General features: G+C 41.7%; 1 protein-coding gene across 2 annotated transcripts in view; it reads right to left on the bottom strand.

Moving 5' to 3' along the window:
• GLCCI1 (glucocorticoid induced 1) overlaps positions 1-17,649 on the bottom strand; it is a 96,858-nt gene extending 79,209 nt beyond the window's left edge. For both annotated transcript variants that reach the window (XM_034760522.1, XM_034760523.1), the window contains exon 1: positions 16,826-17,649. In XM_034760522.1, the coding sequence (XP_034616413.1) occupies positions 16,826-17,342 (517 nt within the window). In that variant the 5' untranslated portion in view covers positions 17,343-17,649. The remainder of the gene's footprint in view (positions 1-16,825) is intronic.
• Between the last annotated feature and the right edge of the window lie 156 nt (positions 17,650-17,805).

The raw sequence follows: 17,805 nt of genomic DNA, 5'->3' as shown, positions 1-17,805 counted from the left end.
ATTCTGCTAGCAGTTTTTTATTTTGCTAGTTTAGCTGGCACACCTGTGCATAACACTTCCAACATATTTCACCCTATACAAAATAGGCATCCTTAATATAGTGATTATTGTACCACAAAATTCAAGACTTCAAACATTTGCATTAGAGACACAAGGTGGGTTGAAAGCTTGTCTCTCTCTAATGGAAGTTGGTCAAATAAAAAGGTATTACCTCACCCACCTTGCCTCTCTAATGTCCTCTGAATGACACAGGTACAACTATACCACATACAGCATTTCGACTGACGTTTAACATTTTCTGGAAACTACACCACAAGTTGGCAGCAAATCTATTAATTTCCCTTGTGCTCTGATTAGAAAACAAATCTAAAATTGCCTCAAATGCTCAATCTAAATTCAATGGCTTTTTTTTTTTTTTAAGCGCAGTCTGAGAAAATTATCCCCCATGACATGTGTTGAAATTATGCAATATATACGAAAAATTAAAAACTAGGTTTATGGCAGAAGTGTCAGTGAATAAACTTTGGATGGTGTAACAACTAAGGACATTTTTTTTCTTTTAAGAAACTGTCACCTAACTATGCTGATAAAAGAATAGAATAGAATTTAGGTTTATAATTGGAGAGTTGCCATTTTAAGGTAAAATCTATCTTCATAGAACTAAATTTCAGTTCTGAGGCTTATAGCCTTGCTCTGCTTATAGCCGGCCCCTGCTTAATTGTGACAGTTGATAACACAATACTCCCGCTCATTCTTTCTTGTAAAACCTTACTCTCATTGGTCCATTCTGGCTTATGTTCATTCAGTACTTCCTCTGTGCATCCGATGATTTCTTAAAGAAGACTATCTTCTTTGTGTTGTCATCCTCTTTGCCCAAGACAAAAAGTACAAACACATTTCAAACACTTGGTTTTCTTCCCAGAAAAAAATTTTCGGCTTTCTACATCAGCAGCTTAATTTCTCATGGGCAAGAATATAATCAACCAGCCTCAAAGGTAATGTATATTTTTGAAACATGGGTAGAAAGTAGTGTCAGTAGTCTGTATACATGAATTGTTAATGGTGGCAGATATAGAGCTAACTCAGGAGGGTATGTGAATTTTCATGGTTGCTAATCTTGGGTGCTATCCACATATGCTGTAGGACTAACATTGTCAAGTCAAGTTGTATGTTGGTGTGCAAGACAATACGTTATTTAAAACATTTACTTTTAAAAAAATTACGTTAACTGAATTGATAAACTGAAAAACTGTTTCCTCAAAGAAGAAAATTAATTCTATAAAAGACAATTGGTCTGCTTCTTAGCTGCTGAACTGCTGGCAGTACAAACTATGTTATGGTGAGAAGAACTGTAAAAGAAACTTAACCTAATATTATAGGTCACGGATAAAGTATTGCAAATATCACATTAAATCCCCAGAAGCAAATCATTTCAAACTCTTTGTGCATTTCACTTCTTACTTGCAACACTGGATACTGCAGGCATGTGAGTACATAGGCACATTGAGATCAGTTAAAGGCTTGGTCAGTTCAAAGTACCGAATGCTGAAGTTGGGAGGTGGTTTATGTTGATTTATTCTGAACTGTTGAGCCTTATCAGAGCTCTCAATTTAAACAGAACTGAATTAAGAACATAACTCCTGAATTGTATATTGTACATAATGATGCAAAGTCATTTTATGGAGTACTGTATAGTATACAGCGTATACAGTCACAGAGGAGAGGCTGACTTTAAATAATTGGTCTCCAGCTGCCCGAGATGAATTATAGCTGTATATCCCTACTCATGCTCCCAGGAAAGATGTAACAGAGGAATGAGGATTTCCTATTTCACCTAAAAATATTGGGCTGTTAGCAATAGCTGCCACTGTGCCATCAGTATTGGGCTGTCATTCCCAAGTGCTGCTGTGGGTCACCATGCCCTAATAACTAGTTTATTGTTCCCAGTTTTTGCTGTGGGATGCCATACCTCACCATCTTTTCCTTCAATACTAGAAGAGTGATTCAGAAGGGCAGGGCATGTGGGGAGGAATGTTCTCTGCAAATTGGTCAAGAATGACATAGTAGGGCTGTCCCAGAAGTCTCAGTTGTCTTCATAGCCTTCATTCAGGGCCTGCTCTTGCATCTCAAACCATCCTACATGAACTGGACAACAGGATATTCCTCCAAAGGAGTAATCTTTCCCAGTGTCCTACATGCCTTCTGCCTTCCTTTGGCCTATGCATGAGTTTAGACAGATGTGAGGTCCACAGTGAAGAGTTAGGCTGATGCAGTTACATTACTCAGGAGTGTGAAAAAGCCACATGCACTGAGCACCATAGTTAAGCCGACCTAGAGTCTCTGAGTAGACAGCTCTAGGTCAACAGAAGAATTATTTCCTCTGCCCAGCTCTCGGGCAGGTGGATTAATTAAAGGTGGATTAACTACAGAATCTCCCCAATTGGCAGAGTTAGGTTCTCCCATTACTGTAGTTAATCCACCTCCTCAAGGGGCAGAAGCTATGCATAGGAAAGAATTTTTCTGTCGACCTAGCGCTGTCTACACAGGGACTTAGGCCGGCTTATCTATGGTGCTCAGTGTGTGTGTGTGGTTCCCCCCCCCCCCCCCGAGTGATGTAGCTGGGTTGATCTAATTTTCTAGTGCAAGGGTGAGGAACCTTTTTTCCATCGGGGCCACTGACCCAAAGGGGGGGGGGGTGAAAACAGTCGTAGGCCCCACACAGCCCCGGGGAGAAGGGGGGGTGAAAGGCTTTGGGCTTCCCCCCGTAGCAAGGCGAGCCGGCACTTGTGGCTCCAGAGATGAGGGGTTCAGGAGGCAGCTCCAGGCTGGGGTGCAGGCTGTGGTGTGGGCTCCAGCTAGGGGTGTGGGCTCTGGGGATGAGTGGTTTGGGGTGCAGGAGGGGGCTCAGGGCTGGGGCAGAGGGTTGGGGTGCAGGTCCAGGAGGGAGTTCGGGTGTGGGAGGGAGTTCCAACCTGGGTCAGGGGGTTCAGGGAGTGAGTTCCAGTTGGGCGGCGATTACCTCAGGCTGCTCCCAGTCGGTGGCGCAGTGGGGCTAAGGCAGGCTCCCTGCCTGCCCTGGCTCTGCGCTGCTTCCAAAAGCGCCCCCCCCCCCCGCCCCGTGTCCAGTCCCTAGGTGGAAAGACCAGGGGGCTCTGCGCTGTGCACGCTGTCCGCAGCTCTCACTGGCCGCAGTTCCAGGCCAACGGGAGCTGCGGAGCTGGCGCTGGGGCAGCGCGTGGAGCTTCCCTGATTGCCCCTGCTCATAGGGGCTGCAGGGCATGCTGGTCACTTCCGAGAGCTGTGCGGAGTCAACTGGACTTTTAACGGCCTGGCAACCCCAGCTTCCCCCCTCAGCAGGGCGAGCCAGTGCTTGCAGCTCCAGCCCTGTGGGCGGCGCCGAGGCTTGGGGCTTCCAGCCCACGACACAGAGACTTGCTGCGGGCCAGATGAAATGAAACAGCAGGCCAGATCTGGCCGATAGGCCGTACGTTCTCCACCCGTTCTAGTATATGGCAACCAATACCCTCAAACAATAAACTAGAATTTGGGGGTACGGTGGGGTGGGGGGAGGAAGGAAACAGCAGCTGACATGAATGGAGCAGTTCACCAGCTCAGCACTATTGTTTCAGATTGTATTTACCTCGATCAGGTAATCCCTTTGAAAGATCAATCTAAAATTTGAGTTGCATATTGGAAAACATAATCCCAACTGTACATACAAAATGATTGGCTCTAAATTAGCTGTTACCACTCAAGACAGATCCTCGGGTCATGGTGGATAGCTCCCTGAAAACATCTGCTCAATGTGCAGTGGCAGTCACAAAAGCTAACAAAATGTTAGGAACCATTAGGAATGGGATAGAAAATAAGATCGTAAACATCATAATGCCACTATATACATCCATGGTACACTCATATCTTGAATACTGTGCGCAGTTCTGGTCACCCCATCTCAAAAAGATATTAGAATCGGAAAAGGTACAGAAGAAGGGCAAGAAAAATTATTAGAGGTATGGAACAGCTTCCATATGAGGAGAGATTAAAGACTGGCACTGTTCATCTAGGAAGAGAGACAACTAAGGGGGATACGATAGACATCTATAAAATCATGAATGATGTGGAGAAAATGAATATGGAAATGTTATTTATCCTTTAATATAACACAAGAGCCAGGGTCACCTGTTGAACTGAAGTACTTCCTTATGTTTGTTTGAAACTCCTGCCTATTCTTCACACAATGCACTGTCAACCTGTAGAACCTGTTGCCAGGGATGTTGTGAAGACCAAAAGCATAACTGGGTTCAAAAAAGAATTAGATAAGTCCATGGAGAATAGGTCTATCAATGGCTATTAGCCAAAATGGTCACAGACACAACCCCATGCTCTGGGTGTCCCTAAGCCTCTGACTGCCAGATGCTGGGACTGGCTGGCAGGGGATGAATCACTCAATATTTTCCCTGTTCTGTTCACTCCCTCTGAAGTATCTGGCATTGGATGCTGTTGGAAGACAGGATACTGGGCTAGATGGACCACTGGTCTCACTCCATATGATCATTCATATGTTCTTATGAAATGAATGGACCATTTAACAACTTCTTGAGCCTGCAACTTCAAGTCCGAAACCCAGCGTGGGCAGAAATCTGAGACTGAACTGTCAACGTTTGGGGGGGGGGGGGGGGGGGGAGGAGGAGGAGGAGAAATCTGTTTTTGTCAAGGTGCTGGGTTTTTATTTATTTTGGAGAAAGGTAATCCAAGTATAGCAGAAACAAACTATTTCTGAAAAAAAAAAAAAAAGATTATAAATGTGAATGCTAATTGGGAGAGGCGACTGGGGTGCAAGAGTAGGAAGGAACAGTGCGGAGGATCTGGAATCTTTTGCTGGGCATAGGGGTGTCAAGGAGAGGGAGGTAAATCGTAATTAGAGGTAGGGGACAGATGAGAGATTGGGGAAGTAGGAGGAGAGAAGGGAGGGGCTGGAGAATGAGAGTGGTAGCAGAGGATATTGCCTCCCCCCCCCCCCCCCCCCCCCCCCAATTTCCCCCCTCACTGTGTGTGCTGGGATCTCAGGGAGTACTACCCTCAGCACTGGTCTGAGCCTCCTTCCCTACCTGCTCTGGGATATCCTGCTCTCGTTGGAGTGTATGAGAGTCTCCCTGCCCCTCCATATTAGCTGGTATCTGGGTGGGGAGAATCAAGGCAACAAGTTTAAACACCAGAAACTCAGAAAATGAATAGTTAAGATACAAATCAATCCGGGACGGTGGACGTGGGGACAGACTGGGTGGACCTAGGATATGGCTGGGGAAGTCTCAAAGATAGGAATCCCAACTTGAGATGTGTAGTAGGTAGTGAGAGGTCCAGTTCAGTGTGCAGCTCTGGCTACATAATCAAGATAGCGTATGGCCTTCCAGTAAGCTACTGCCTGTGACAGGTGTAAGCAGCAACATGGGCCAGGAGACAGGAAGGAACAACTTATCACATGTTAATGGTTTCTATAGTGCCAACTAATGGCTTAATGGGATAGGAAGGAGAGGGGGAGCTGGAAGTGGGGGGGAGGCAGCACACACGACATATTGCAAGGAATGGTGGTGCAATGTATGGAGAAAAAGCAGCACACACCAGTCTTTGCTCACATGCTTGAAGTTACTGTAACAACTATCTAATAAAACTATCAAATTTTTGGGACACAGGGCCAGTGAGAGAAATCTCATCTAAAGGTCGGTTAGCAACTACACATTGAAAACATTTCAAAGTATGACCATTATCCCCATTCTACTATAATAAAATGTAGAGGGGGGAGGGGGGAGCCAGGGAGCAGAGAGAGAAGCACTGAGACATCACATATCAACTGTGTGGCCAAGTGGAAAAAAACCACTGGACTTGGACTATTCATAGGTCTGCCACTGGCCTGCTGGGTGATCTTGGACAAGCCGTATCACCCCTATACCTCAGTTTCCGATCTGTAAAATGGGGATGATGATACAAAGTTCTTTGAGATCTACTGATGAAAAGCACTATACAAAAGCTAGGTCTTGATTATTACCTAGCCATGATAGCATATCAACTGCAAACCAAGGTGAGGTCTGCAGCTGTCTAAATGACCATTAATTCCTATCAGCAAACATAGCTTCCTGTTTACAAAAGCCTAGGAAATTAAATGGCAAAAAAATTCATTAATGTAGCATTAAGATTGCTCAGTGATAGCTCGTGCCCCTTTTAGAATGCTGAGTACAGCAAAACTCAAACTTCTGAAAACCAGGAAATACATATGTAAGGGAAATGCCCATGAAACCTTAACTCTGCCCTCTTTGGGGCATTGCTCAATATGCCTATAACACTCCCACTCTGTCTTTTCACTGTAATGGACAGGTGCTACCTGCACTTGGCCTACCCTCAAACACTGAGCCTACTTGCCGACAGAATACCTCACTTGTAAAATTTAACCACTACCTCATTCCCTTTTACAATCCCTTCATACTTACTCAAAGAATACCATCCACAACTCTACTTCCTCTTACCCATCATTAAATCCACATACTGCTCTCATATCCCACCTCCCTACTGACAATACCCATGGCAAGACAACCCCAGTGCCCTGCTATTGAACCTACACAATTCTGTATTAAAATGATCCAGACTGGAATGTAAAGGTGCAATATGTACCTCTTTCCTTTGACAGCACACCTGGGAAGACAGACTCAGATCACCTCATATCACAGTCACAGCTCTTCCAACCTATTGCATCTTATTCTTCCACCATTCAATTCAGCTACACTTAATACACTGAATGCAGCTGTAGTGAATTGAGGTAACTGCCAGTGGCTACTACCAGCTTTAGGTGGGGACCAGAGTTTAGGTTGAGTGGGTGTTGACCTTAACTTTGTATTTCCTGGTTTTCAGAAGTTCTTAAAGTTTTGCAGAACTCAGTGTTCTAGGAGGACACATGCTATCACTGGGCCACTTTCACTCTGAATTAGCCAAGGTTTTTTATCATTTAATGAGATTAGAAACCCATGGTGGAATTGACACCATGCAGTTCACTTGGTCATTTAGCATTCATATTAATACCAGCACAATACAATGTTCATCTTCTCACTGGGTAAACTGTCACTGGAGTAGTATAGATGAGACTACAGGGACAGCATTGCAAAGACTAGCATCAAATGGAGAATGTGACAAACCAAAAAAAAAAAAAAATAGTATAATTACTCAGTATCTGAAAATGGGTCTTAACCCATTACCAAACCTGTAATAAATTAAATACCTTATAAGCAGTAACCATGTTACAATTCATCATATGGTCACATGCAACAATCTACTTGTAAACAAATAAAGTACTGGAATATTTAGCATATCATTTAGTCTGGCTAATGTAATGTATAGCTCCAATATTATTGAAAGCTTCAAAAATTATGTTCTCATGTAATTTATGGTTTTCAAGGTTTTTGGTTTTTTTTAAATTTCATATGACTTTACATAGCCAAACACTATATTTCAGGAAGAGCACACATGGATACTTGAAGTATGGGCTCTCCCAAACATCAATATTTATTATGGAACAGCTGGTCATGACTCCAGTTTAAGACGCACTCTGAAAAAAAAAAAAAAAATCTTAAAATGGGGCATAAATCCCTGTTTTTCCTCTACATGGAGGTGGCTTTTCAGTGTGGCATTTAACATATAAAATTCAAAGGGCATAAATTTAAAAATATTTAATTTAAATTTTAAATTACCTGTGTTGAATCTTGAGTAACTGTAAGAATGGACAGTTTTTAAAAAGCAATTATTAGTCATTTTTTGTTATTCTTCATTGCAGAAAGAATATTGGTCAGACTTGAGAATAATCTTCGGAGAAATGCATGAAGAAATGACTTCTTTCAAAATGGCCACCATCTCTGGGGCCACTTGGTTAAGATGGCCAATAATTCAGAAGGAAGTTTAGTTTGTCTTTAACAATGCTGGCCACCACCTCCCAATGTTCCAATAGGAGAGAAACCACACTGTCCTTAGGAAGATGGTGACCCCATATGCTATACTGGGAGTGGCACTGTGAGAAGCAGGGGAACATGGGGGGAGGGCAGAGGAAAAAGGAGAAAAAAGTGGATATGCAGGAGAATGTGGAAGGTACACAGAGGCAAGAGGAAGACTGACAGCCAGAGGGAGGCAAATGTGGGAAAGAAGAGGGCAGGGGATAGCATTGTATTTACCAAATCTGGTTTTTACCAAGCAAAATCAGTTTCTACCAAGCCGCAAAGACTAATTAGTCCCTGTTTAAGGCTTTTCTATTTTTAAAACCGTTTAGTTAATGCACTCCAAATTACACTTTGTTTTTGTTAAACATTCAACTTGTGGTTACATAAGGCAGTACATTTGTAGATTTGTAATTTAGGGTCATAAATAAAAAGCAAATCTGCAGTGGGTGTAATATTAATATATGTAATTGAAATCCTGGAGATCAGAATGTCTGTATACATTTTGGTTTGGTATTATTCACAAGGAAATTATACACGTCATGACTCATATTCCAGTTTCCAATACTGTAAAAACAAAAGTCAAAAACATTCAATTAGATGAAAACAATAATGCAGAGTTTTGGACTTGAAGCATTAAGCAATCAGAAGCTACCAGTCCAGACCCATTTGGCCATGCAGTATTCTGTAACAGAAGACCAACTCTGATGTAGTAGCTAGACGAAGCATATTTCTCAGTTTTGAACAGATGTATCCAAAGTTTGAAAAGCTTTGTTCTACGCTTGCTGAACTCAGATTCAATTATGTTTCCTAGTTTAAACTGGTATTTACCGGTGCCCTGTTCTAAACTAGTTTTTCCTGGGAAATTGCCAACCCTGGAAGAGGGACAGGGAAGGGCAATACTATCAGCAGTAGAACTAGGAGTATTTCTGCCAGAGATCTAAGGATTATAGTGATAAACCTCCCTTATTTTTCTTCATTCTCATTGACTCTACCCAAGAATTGGTTTGGGGAATACGTGGGAGGGAATACATGAAACAATAGCTCTGAGAAATGAGAACTACCCTAATTCATTTCAATAACGTGTTAACACTAAAACCTAACAATGGCTATTTAAATGTCAACATTTTAATTTACATCAATCATTATTTTAGCAGAAACATCCAGTTAGTATGCCTTTACCATAATGACCTTGTATTCAGTAGGAAAAGATGTATTTTAAACACATTAGCTAATGTGTTAAAATCATAGTATAGTCAAGGCTAGTTGCTGTTTTACCATGTGTTAGGTGGTCAAGATAAACACTTATGGGAAGTAGCAAGTCCCAGCTAACACACCTTTTCCGACTGTAGACGTGACCAACCACTTCAAACTGAAACTTAACTGCAACCTCCACTATGAAGAGACAACAAGTACTGAGCTGGGGTAATAATGAAAATAGGTTTAACATCAGGGTGGATAAAAATCAGTGATTTTATTAAAAAAAAAACTTTTTTTTAAATTTGGATTTTTTTGATAAAATGCTTTTTGAGGAAAAAACCTGTTTAAAGATATATTTGAGCTATAATGTATCTTAATTAAAACTCTCTCATCATGGAATAGGGATTATAAATTCTAATTCTATAGTATGAGACAATATATTCATGTAATGTTTAAGAAGTTTTGTAAAGGAGTTCCAATAGTTCCACAGGCTTCTGTATAGATTATTTAGGTTAAATCTTTCTATCTAACCCAGAGGTAGTCAACCTATGGCACGCGTGCCAAAGGTGGCACACAAGATAATTTTCAGTGGCACTCACACTGCCCGGGTCCTGGTCAACAGTCCGGGGGGCTCTGCATTTTAATTTAATTTTAAATGAAGCTTCTTAAACATTTTAAAAACCTTATTTACTTTACATACAACAATAGTTTATTTATATATTACAGACTTACAGAAAGAGACCTTCTAAAAAGGTTAAAATGTATTACTGGCACGCGAAACCTTAAATTAGAGTGAATAAATGAAGACTCGACATACCACTTCTGAAAGGTTGCCGATTCCTGATCTAACCAATGGGACTTAGTATCTTCTAGACCGAGCACTATCAGAGATGCTTAGTTTTGCAGTTCTCAAACTGTGGATTTGTGTCTCCAGAGGTAACATGCTTGTTAACAGCAAAAATGTGTTTAAATAAATAAATATATAGAGGTGAGACATGACATAGACCTCAACTCTATTGTCCCTCTGCAAATTTGTGCACACAGAGTCAACCCCTTACCTCTCTCTAAAAGTGCAAAGTTTCAAAAAGTACAATGAATAGAAGATTGTTGGGGGCGGAATAGATCTGGACAAGGAGAAGAAGTCTGAAGATTAATGTGAGAAGCAAGGAACATATGCTTTTTTGTTACAATATTGTATGTCTGCTGTTGAAGAAAAAAATCCAGAATATTTAACATTGTTGTTTTAGTTAAATAAAACAATGTAAATGTCTGTCTTGTGATGTTCTCCTCTTAATACAGGATGGCAAGAAAATCCTCCAAATATTAATGATTAACCTGTTGAATTGGAGATAGATATTTATGAAGTCATTGAGAGGTGAACTGCTTCAATTAACATTGGTAAATGAAATAACCAAACAATCATTCATTTTCTGATATAGCTGTAAAACTAATCTGGAAAGTTTCCAAAATAAGTCACTGTTTAAAAATGTATAGTGTGTACCTTCTAAAAATGAAACCTACATCTATCTCTGAGTTGTGAAGAATATGTATTCAAGGTTATAACAACCAACAAGAATGCACTTTTATGTAGAAAAACATGATTAAATTGAGTCTTCCTGAATAGTGATTTAAATCATTATTTAAATCACTAAATCCACCCTGTTGAACATATTCAGAGATTCTAAAGCCAGAAGGGACCATTGTGATCATCTTAATCTCCAGTATAAAACAGGCTATAGAATTTCCCCAAAATAATTCCTAGAGCATATATTTTAGAAAATAAATACAATCTAATCTGAGGTATACCTTGACTGTTTGCTTGCACTTTTAATGTTTGCTTAATGTCTCAAACATTATATGCATATGCTTTGCAACATGACAGATGCAGTGTTAAGGCTAGCTTTTCCAAGTCTAAGTAAAATGAAACTGTTGCTTAGAAAACTGATTGCTATCAACTACTGATGGCAACAACCCCTATCAAACCACTCAAACTTCAGTAGCAGAAGGCAGTATAATGTTTACTTCCTAGTTTCCTAATGCATTACTAAGTTTAGTGGGTTGCTGAACTTTGCTATACTGTTAATATACCAACGCATATTTTGAACATGTTGACTTCTTCATATAATTCTACTTTATACATTCTTTCCATCTTTTCTTTTGCAGTTTAATGTGCAGCTTTTGTCTGTGAGGAATACAGCAAAGGGCAAGAATGGAAACCAAAAACTTCAGAATCCTAATTCCAGTTTTGCTACTGACTTGTTCTGTGGATGTTGACAAGTCAACTTATATTTCCGTTTCCCCATATGTATAATAATACTTGCTTACTTCATAGGGGTGAAGATTAAAGTTAATATAGTGACTTGAAAATATAAATCACTGTGTAAGTACTACCAAAAGTGGTGTTTTTTTACAGTGGTATCCTCATTGAACAAAAATACTATTTCCTTTACATCTTTGTGAGCTGCTGCAATACCCTGCAACTTCAGACAGAAGGAATACCTAAATCTTTCCATTTTTCTATGCCATGGTATCTGAAAAAAACCTTTTAGGAACCTGTTTAATAGCACAAACAAGCTGATTAACACAGTACACCTAATAAACATCCTTATCAAAGGAGACGATTACCAGACCCTTGATCTATCTAAACAGCCTTTCACCTCATGGAATCTGTTTCAAATTTAGTCACTCATGTTATGGATTATACTCCAACTAAAACAATTTTTAAGGGCGAGGGTAGGGTAAAAGAGGAGGGAGAGATCATTGTTGTGGCCACACAAAATAGAGAATGCTGCAATTGTGCATGCACACTGGGTAACTCAGAGTAGGAAGTTTCATAAAAAAATATTTCCTTATATTTAATTTGTTAGAGATAAAGGAGATGTCTTGATTTTTGGTACAACAGGACCCTTGGTATAAACTCCCATTGTGTCAAACTGTTGGATGCTTTTAATCCAGGAGACATGCAATTGTTTAATCTTTTGAAGATTTTTTAATTTTATTTTTATTTTTTAAATACCAAAGCTTCATATGTGCATAGGCAAAACAGTACTCTTCAGGAGTAGTAAATGATAAACACATTTATTCCTCTGGAGCACCTGGCTATTACTTTCTCTTATTAGTGTTGGCAAACCTCCAGAAGTTGTTTATAAAAATATTAAAAGTGCTTAATTCCCTAAACAGCTAAATCAATTAAAATATTTTTTGAAAGTTGTCCCTACAGCTAACTCTGACTTTGGAAATTTCAGGGGGGGGGAGGGGGAAGGATTTACATTACAAACCACATAAGAGAACAATATTTCTGTTTCTGATCATTATAACAACGCTAGTAGGTACCACTGTAATTAACATACTCAAATTAGGGCATTTCTTCTGAATGCAAAATGTTCAATCTGAAAACCGACAAAAATTCTACAAAACGAGTTTATATTTGAACTGCAGCTATAACATTATAGAATCTCACTTCCCCTGAGGTCATAAATTCAATAAGTTTTTACACTTAATATGAACTACTGTCTTTACTTCCCCGCAAAAAGGATCTAAACTTATTCAACTACAGGGAATTCTGGTAGCTGCCCCCAGCCCTCCACGCACACACCCCCACTCCAGAACACACAGACTGCAACATTTATTTTGTTCACTCAACTGACATCTTACTGCAATAGTATTCAACCCTTCATTTCTACTGAACTGTCTTCTGTTGCTAGTCATGTTGCCTTATATATCAATTTCTGCATTAAATAGGCTGAGGCATACATTCCTCACCTCACAAAACTGGGTTATTCTTACATTCAACAAGCCATAGGGCTTTATACCTATTTTCTAAAACACTTGTTTGAACTATAAAAACATGCACCTTAATGACATAGTATTTTCCTTTTCTCACTTTAAGTTTAACTAGCACATTTCCAAGATTATTCTAGTGTACTAAAAAAACAAAAACAAAAAAAAGTACATTTATTCAGTGTTTTGGGATGGGGTGGGGTTTTTTTTTTTTTTTGGTGTGTGTGTGGGGGTAATTTGATGGAGGTATACAAAACTCAAAAAGTTCTCAGCCATGCAATTTCAATATTGATCATGTAGAAATACTGGTAGCATTTTTAAAAACACAGTTTTCCTACCGAAGTTATTTTTATGGCATGTTAAATCTTAAATCTAAACATAAAAAAAAGCTATCTTGTTTTAGAAATATAAATAGCATTTTGAACATCCGAGAAAGGAGGGTGTGTGGAGAAGAGGATGACGGGAGGAAGAAATGGAGCATGCCATTTTCATTCATACAGTAGTGATGTCAGTGTCTGCAGCAGCAGCAGTTGCCTTGACCCCTAAAAGGCTCAAACCCAAAGTAGTTTTACAGAATATGGTTTAAAAAAAAAAAAAAAAAAAAAGTAAATCTCAGGAAACCCACTCATAATACTGGAATATTTCACACAAGATGGTTTAGAGGGGGATCAAATTCAAGGCATCTATACTGAAAGGAACTGAGAAAAACACCAGGTGTTTTAGGTAGAGAAAAACGTCTTTTCTGTCAAAAGCATAGCCAGTCTCCCACACCAGCATGCTCCTGAAACAATACAAGACAGTCTGCACAGCCAGAACCAAAACGGTCTCTGCATTGCAAAAAATAGGATTATGCCAACAGTGAGAACTTTCAGTTTACATCAAAAGGGGAAATGCTTTAAGAGTATGACACAAAATGTAATAGTTTCATTAAGACTTATGTCATACTCAGGCATGATTAAGAGGCTAACAATAGCCAAAGGAGTAAACTGTGCAATCATCTGTAGTAAGATGGTCCATGTTTGATGACAAGAAGTGTTTCAAGCCCTCCACTATGACTCTAGTAGTATTCCAACACCGTTCTATAGTCTCTGTACAGACACTACCATACAAGCTACAACTGATTTTTACTTCATGTACATTATGTACTAAAGATCCAGAACAGAGTCGATCAAAGAAATGAGGAGGCAAACTCATGCCATTGGGTACCTCATCCACGCTCCAAATTTTGTAAATATTTATTTTTGTTTTACCTTTTAATTCGCAAAACTATAAAAACAGTTTTATCACCCTAGTCTTCTAGAAAATGGTGCCTGTATTTCTGTAAAATAAAGCTGTTGACGTGTGCAATAGTGGTCATTATTAGGGCGATCACGTTGTTTTCATTCATTCATTCAGGATTTGCTGTAGGATGTCAAGTTTCTGCAACAGCAGCTGGCTCGACCTGAAGGAGGGGGGACAAATTCCTTGGGGATTATGGACAGATATCTCAATGGACCACTTATAATTTTATATAGTACACACACAAAACAGTATCAAATTTTATCTGCTGCTAACAGTTTACCATAAGGCAGGCTCAAGCAAGTTTAATGATAGAGAAGTCATTCAGTACTAATTTATAGGTTTGAACTATTAAGACAAAGACAACAACTTACAGTTCCAAACACGTATCTCACTTTGTAAAATTAAAATTTTACTCAACCAAAAATGTATTTATTAAAAAAACCCACATGAATACACTAATGAAATACTTAACAGCTCTGCAGTACTTCTCTCCAACCACAAGTAATTACCCACATCCCACTCTTCATTTGAAGTGCAGACCCTCACTCACTGCAACATTACAATGTTTATCACGAAGTTAGACCTGGGAACCGATTTATAATATTTGTCATCAGCTTTAATGTTCACACTTAATTATATGCATCAAGTCTGTTTTGTTTTGGCTGACCTATTTGATTTCCCAGAATTCAGAGTAACATTGTACACTTGTATGTCTCTAAAGGGAAAAAAAGGAAGCTCAGTAAGAAAAAAAAAATACAAATTCCTAGAGTTAAGGGAACAAATGAACCTCAATCTTTTAAATACAACTTGACTGAAGCAAAATTGCCAAGGACTGTTTCCATCTGAAAGCATGCAAAACCCTGTAACCCTACAAATCTCTTCCTAAATAAAGATAATAGATCTATTGCATAATGTTGGCATAAATACTAAGATGTGATGGAAAGCATTTAGTCTTCGCTATAAGGGTAAATACTGTATACAGTATACCAACTCCATACATTAATATTATTAGTCATATGTTTATATACTTACATACTAAGTTGCCTGTATCCTAGGACTATTTGAATAGCCAGATCGGCTCAAGTCACAAACATTACAATAGACTTCAAGAATTCACCACAAACCCAATAGAGATATGGGGGGGGGCAGAGATAAGAGAACCGATTCCAGTCTACAAAACATGTTGACAACCAAGACACATTTATGTTCATTTGTGTGGCAAATTATAAAGATTGAGAGATTTAGGGAGAGGTACAGGGGGTGCTGAGCCATATAAAATGTTCCCATGAAGAGGTGATGTGCGATACCTGATAACTGCAGCAGGGTAACATACAAAGTGCATTCAGTCTGATTCATTCAACTGCTGAAGTGATGGGGGAGGAGGGGAGATGGGACTAAGATGGCCACAGTCACTTTAACACCTTTAATAATTCAACAGACAACATGAAGCAGGTTATGTTAGAGCTGTTGATAATGAGCCTGTACTTATTTTAAAGCTTTTTAGGCTGTATTTTAGGTTGTGGTTTTTAAGGTTTCTATCATTTTTCTAATTTCTTTCTTTGAGGCATTTTATGATTTTTTAGGTCTGGCGGTTTGTTTTTAGCATTTCTTTAGACTATCAGAATTTTGTGTTGTTTTGATGTGTTTGGAAGAATTTTAAAATTCACATTTTAACCTAAAAATTAAAAATGGGGGGGGGGAGAACGGTTTAAGAGGTTGGGTTTGTTTTAAAATACCATGGAGAGGGAAGGGGTTACTTTAGAGCTTATATCTGTGCCATCTCAATTCATGTGTGTGTACCTATATAGGGGTGGTAGTGGGATATCCTAGGGCTTTTCTTTATATCCAGGCATATACGGCGAGATGCATTTATAGGGTGTTTTATACCCATGTGCACTGAGGTACGATATTTTAGAGCACCTATCTATATCTCATCAAGTATGTGTATATCAAAGCTTGCGTTTAAACCTCTTTGCATGGAGGGCAGCGTGGGGTCGGTCATACTTTAGATGTTGTATTTGTACCGCCTCTTGTATGAGGGAGTGATCCTTTCAGGCCTTGTTTGCACCTCCTTGTGTGTGCATGTATGGGGGTGTATTTTACAGGCCTGTCCTCATCATTCTATTTGGGAGCACAGAGAGGTATTTCAGCCCTAAACCCCAATCTCTCTCTGCAAAGGGTGCTTTAAAGCTTGATTTCTCACTCTCCCTTGAAAAGGGAGATGACATTTCAGGGCTCATCCCCACAGTTGGTCCCTTTTGAAGGGAGAGGAAATAGAATTTTTTTTGAGGTCAGATCTCAGCCCTAATCTCTCTTTGGGAAGTGGGGAGCAGGGGTATTTCGGGGTTCACTCCCCATCTCTCAGGGGAAACTCATGATGGGGGTATTTTCAGGTTTGGGACGAGTCTCTTCGGGGATTATTTCATGGCTCGTCTCTTTGCAATAGATCAGAGAGGATGATTCAACCCCCCCCCCCGTCCCTCTCTCGGGCGGGGGGTATTTCGGGGTTCACACGCCCTCCTCTGGAGGAGAAGGCTCAGGAGATGGTGTTTCGGCCTCGGCCCCCTGGTCTCTCTCCGTCCCGGGTGCTTTACCTCTGTACACCGGGGAGCTGGGGCTCCGTCTCTCAGGTGAGCTGCTCCTCCTGCTGCCACCGCTCTCCGGCGAGCGCCGCTGCCTGCCCTTCACCCTCCCCGGGTCCGCCACGCCGCCTCCCGGGGGGGCAGCCACAGCCAGCGGCGGCGTCGGGCTGGGTGGGCTGCTGCCGCGGCCCGCTCCGCCGCCCGCCGGTCCGGTGTTGCTCCCCACCGAGGCGGAAGGGGAGCGGGTGGGGCTGTGCTGGCTGCCCCGCAGGAGCTGGTAGGGCACGGTCGCTCGGATGGGCTGCAGCAGCCGGCTGGTCCCGGCGCTGCTGGCGGCGCCTCCCCCCGCACCGTTGCCGGGGGCGCCGCTGGCCGCGGTGGGTGACCCGGCGGCGCCGCGCCTCATCCTCTGCGGCGGGTGGTGCCCGGGCGGGGTCTGCGAGGAGCTGGACGAGGAGGACATGGCAGGCAGGGGGGTCGCAAGTCCCGGCAGGGGCTCCGTGCGCTGCCCCCGGCCGGCTCCCCACATGCACTCGCCGCCGGGGGGCTGGGACGGGACAAGCGCTTCACGGCCCGACCGACTCTCCACGCCGCCCGGCTACCCCCGGCGCTTCCTATCGGCGACGGCGGCTGCTCCCGCGCCAGGCTCTAGCCATCGCCGCCCGTCGGGAGCGCTGCGGAGCCCCGCAGCCGTTCACATCGTATAGCGCTGCCCCTCGCGGCGAAGGGGGGAGGGGTCCGCAGCCAGCCCCGTGCGCCTACCCTCGCGAGCCGCAGCAACCGACACCCGCTCTCTTCGCCGCCCTGCCTACCCCCGAATGGCAACTCGTAGCCTCAGCCGCCCGGCAGCGACGGGCAAGGGCGGCAAGCAGCGCGCCCATTGGGTACTCTGCCTCCGTTAGCCCTAGTCTGATTGGCTACGGCACATGAAGGGCAGCACTGTCCACCAATCAGAGGTCTCTTTTAAATAGAGGGGTAGGGAGAGCATCTCT

This window comes from Trachemys scripta, chromosome 2, assembly GCF_013100865.1.
Source record: "Trachemys scripta elegans isolate TJP31775 chromosome 2, CAS_Tse_1.0, whole genome shotgun sequence".
Taxonomy (NCBI): domain Eukaryota; kingdom Metazoa; phylum Chordata; order Testudines; family Emydidae; genus Trachemys; species Trachemys scripta.
Note: the sequence above shows the minus strand (reverse complement) of the source record. Positions and strands in the feature narration are given on the sequence as shown.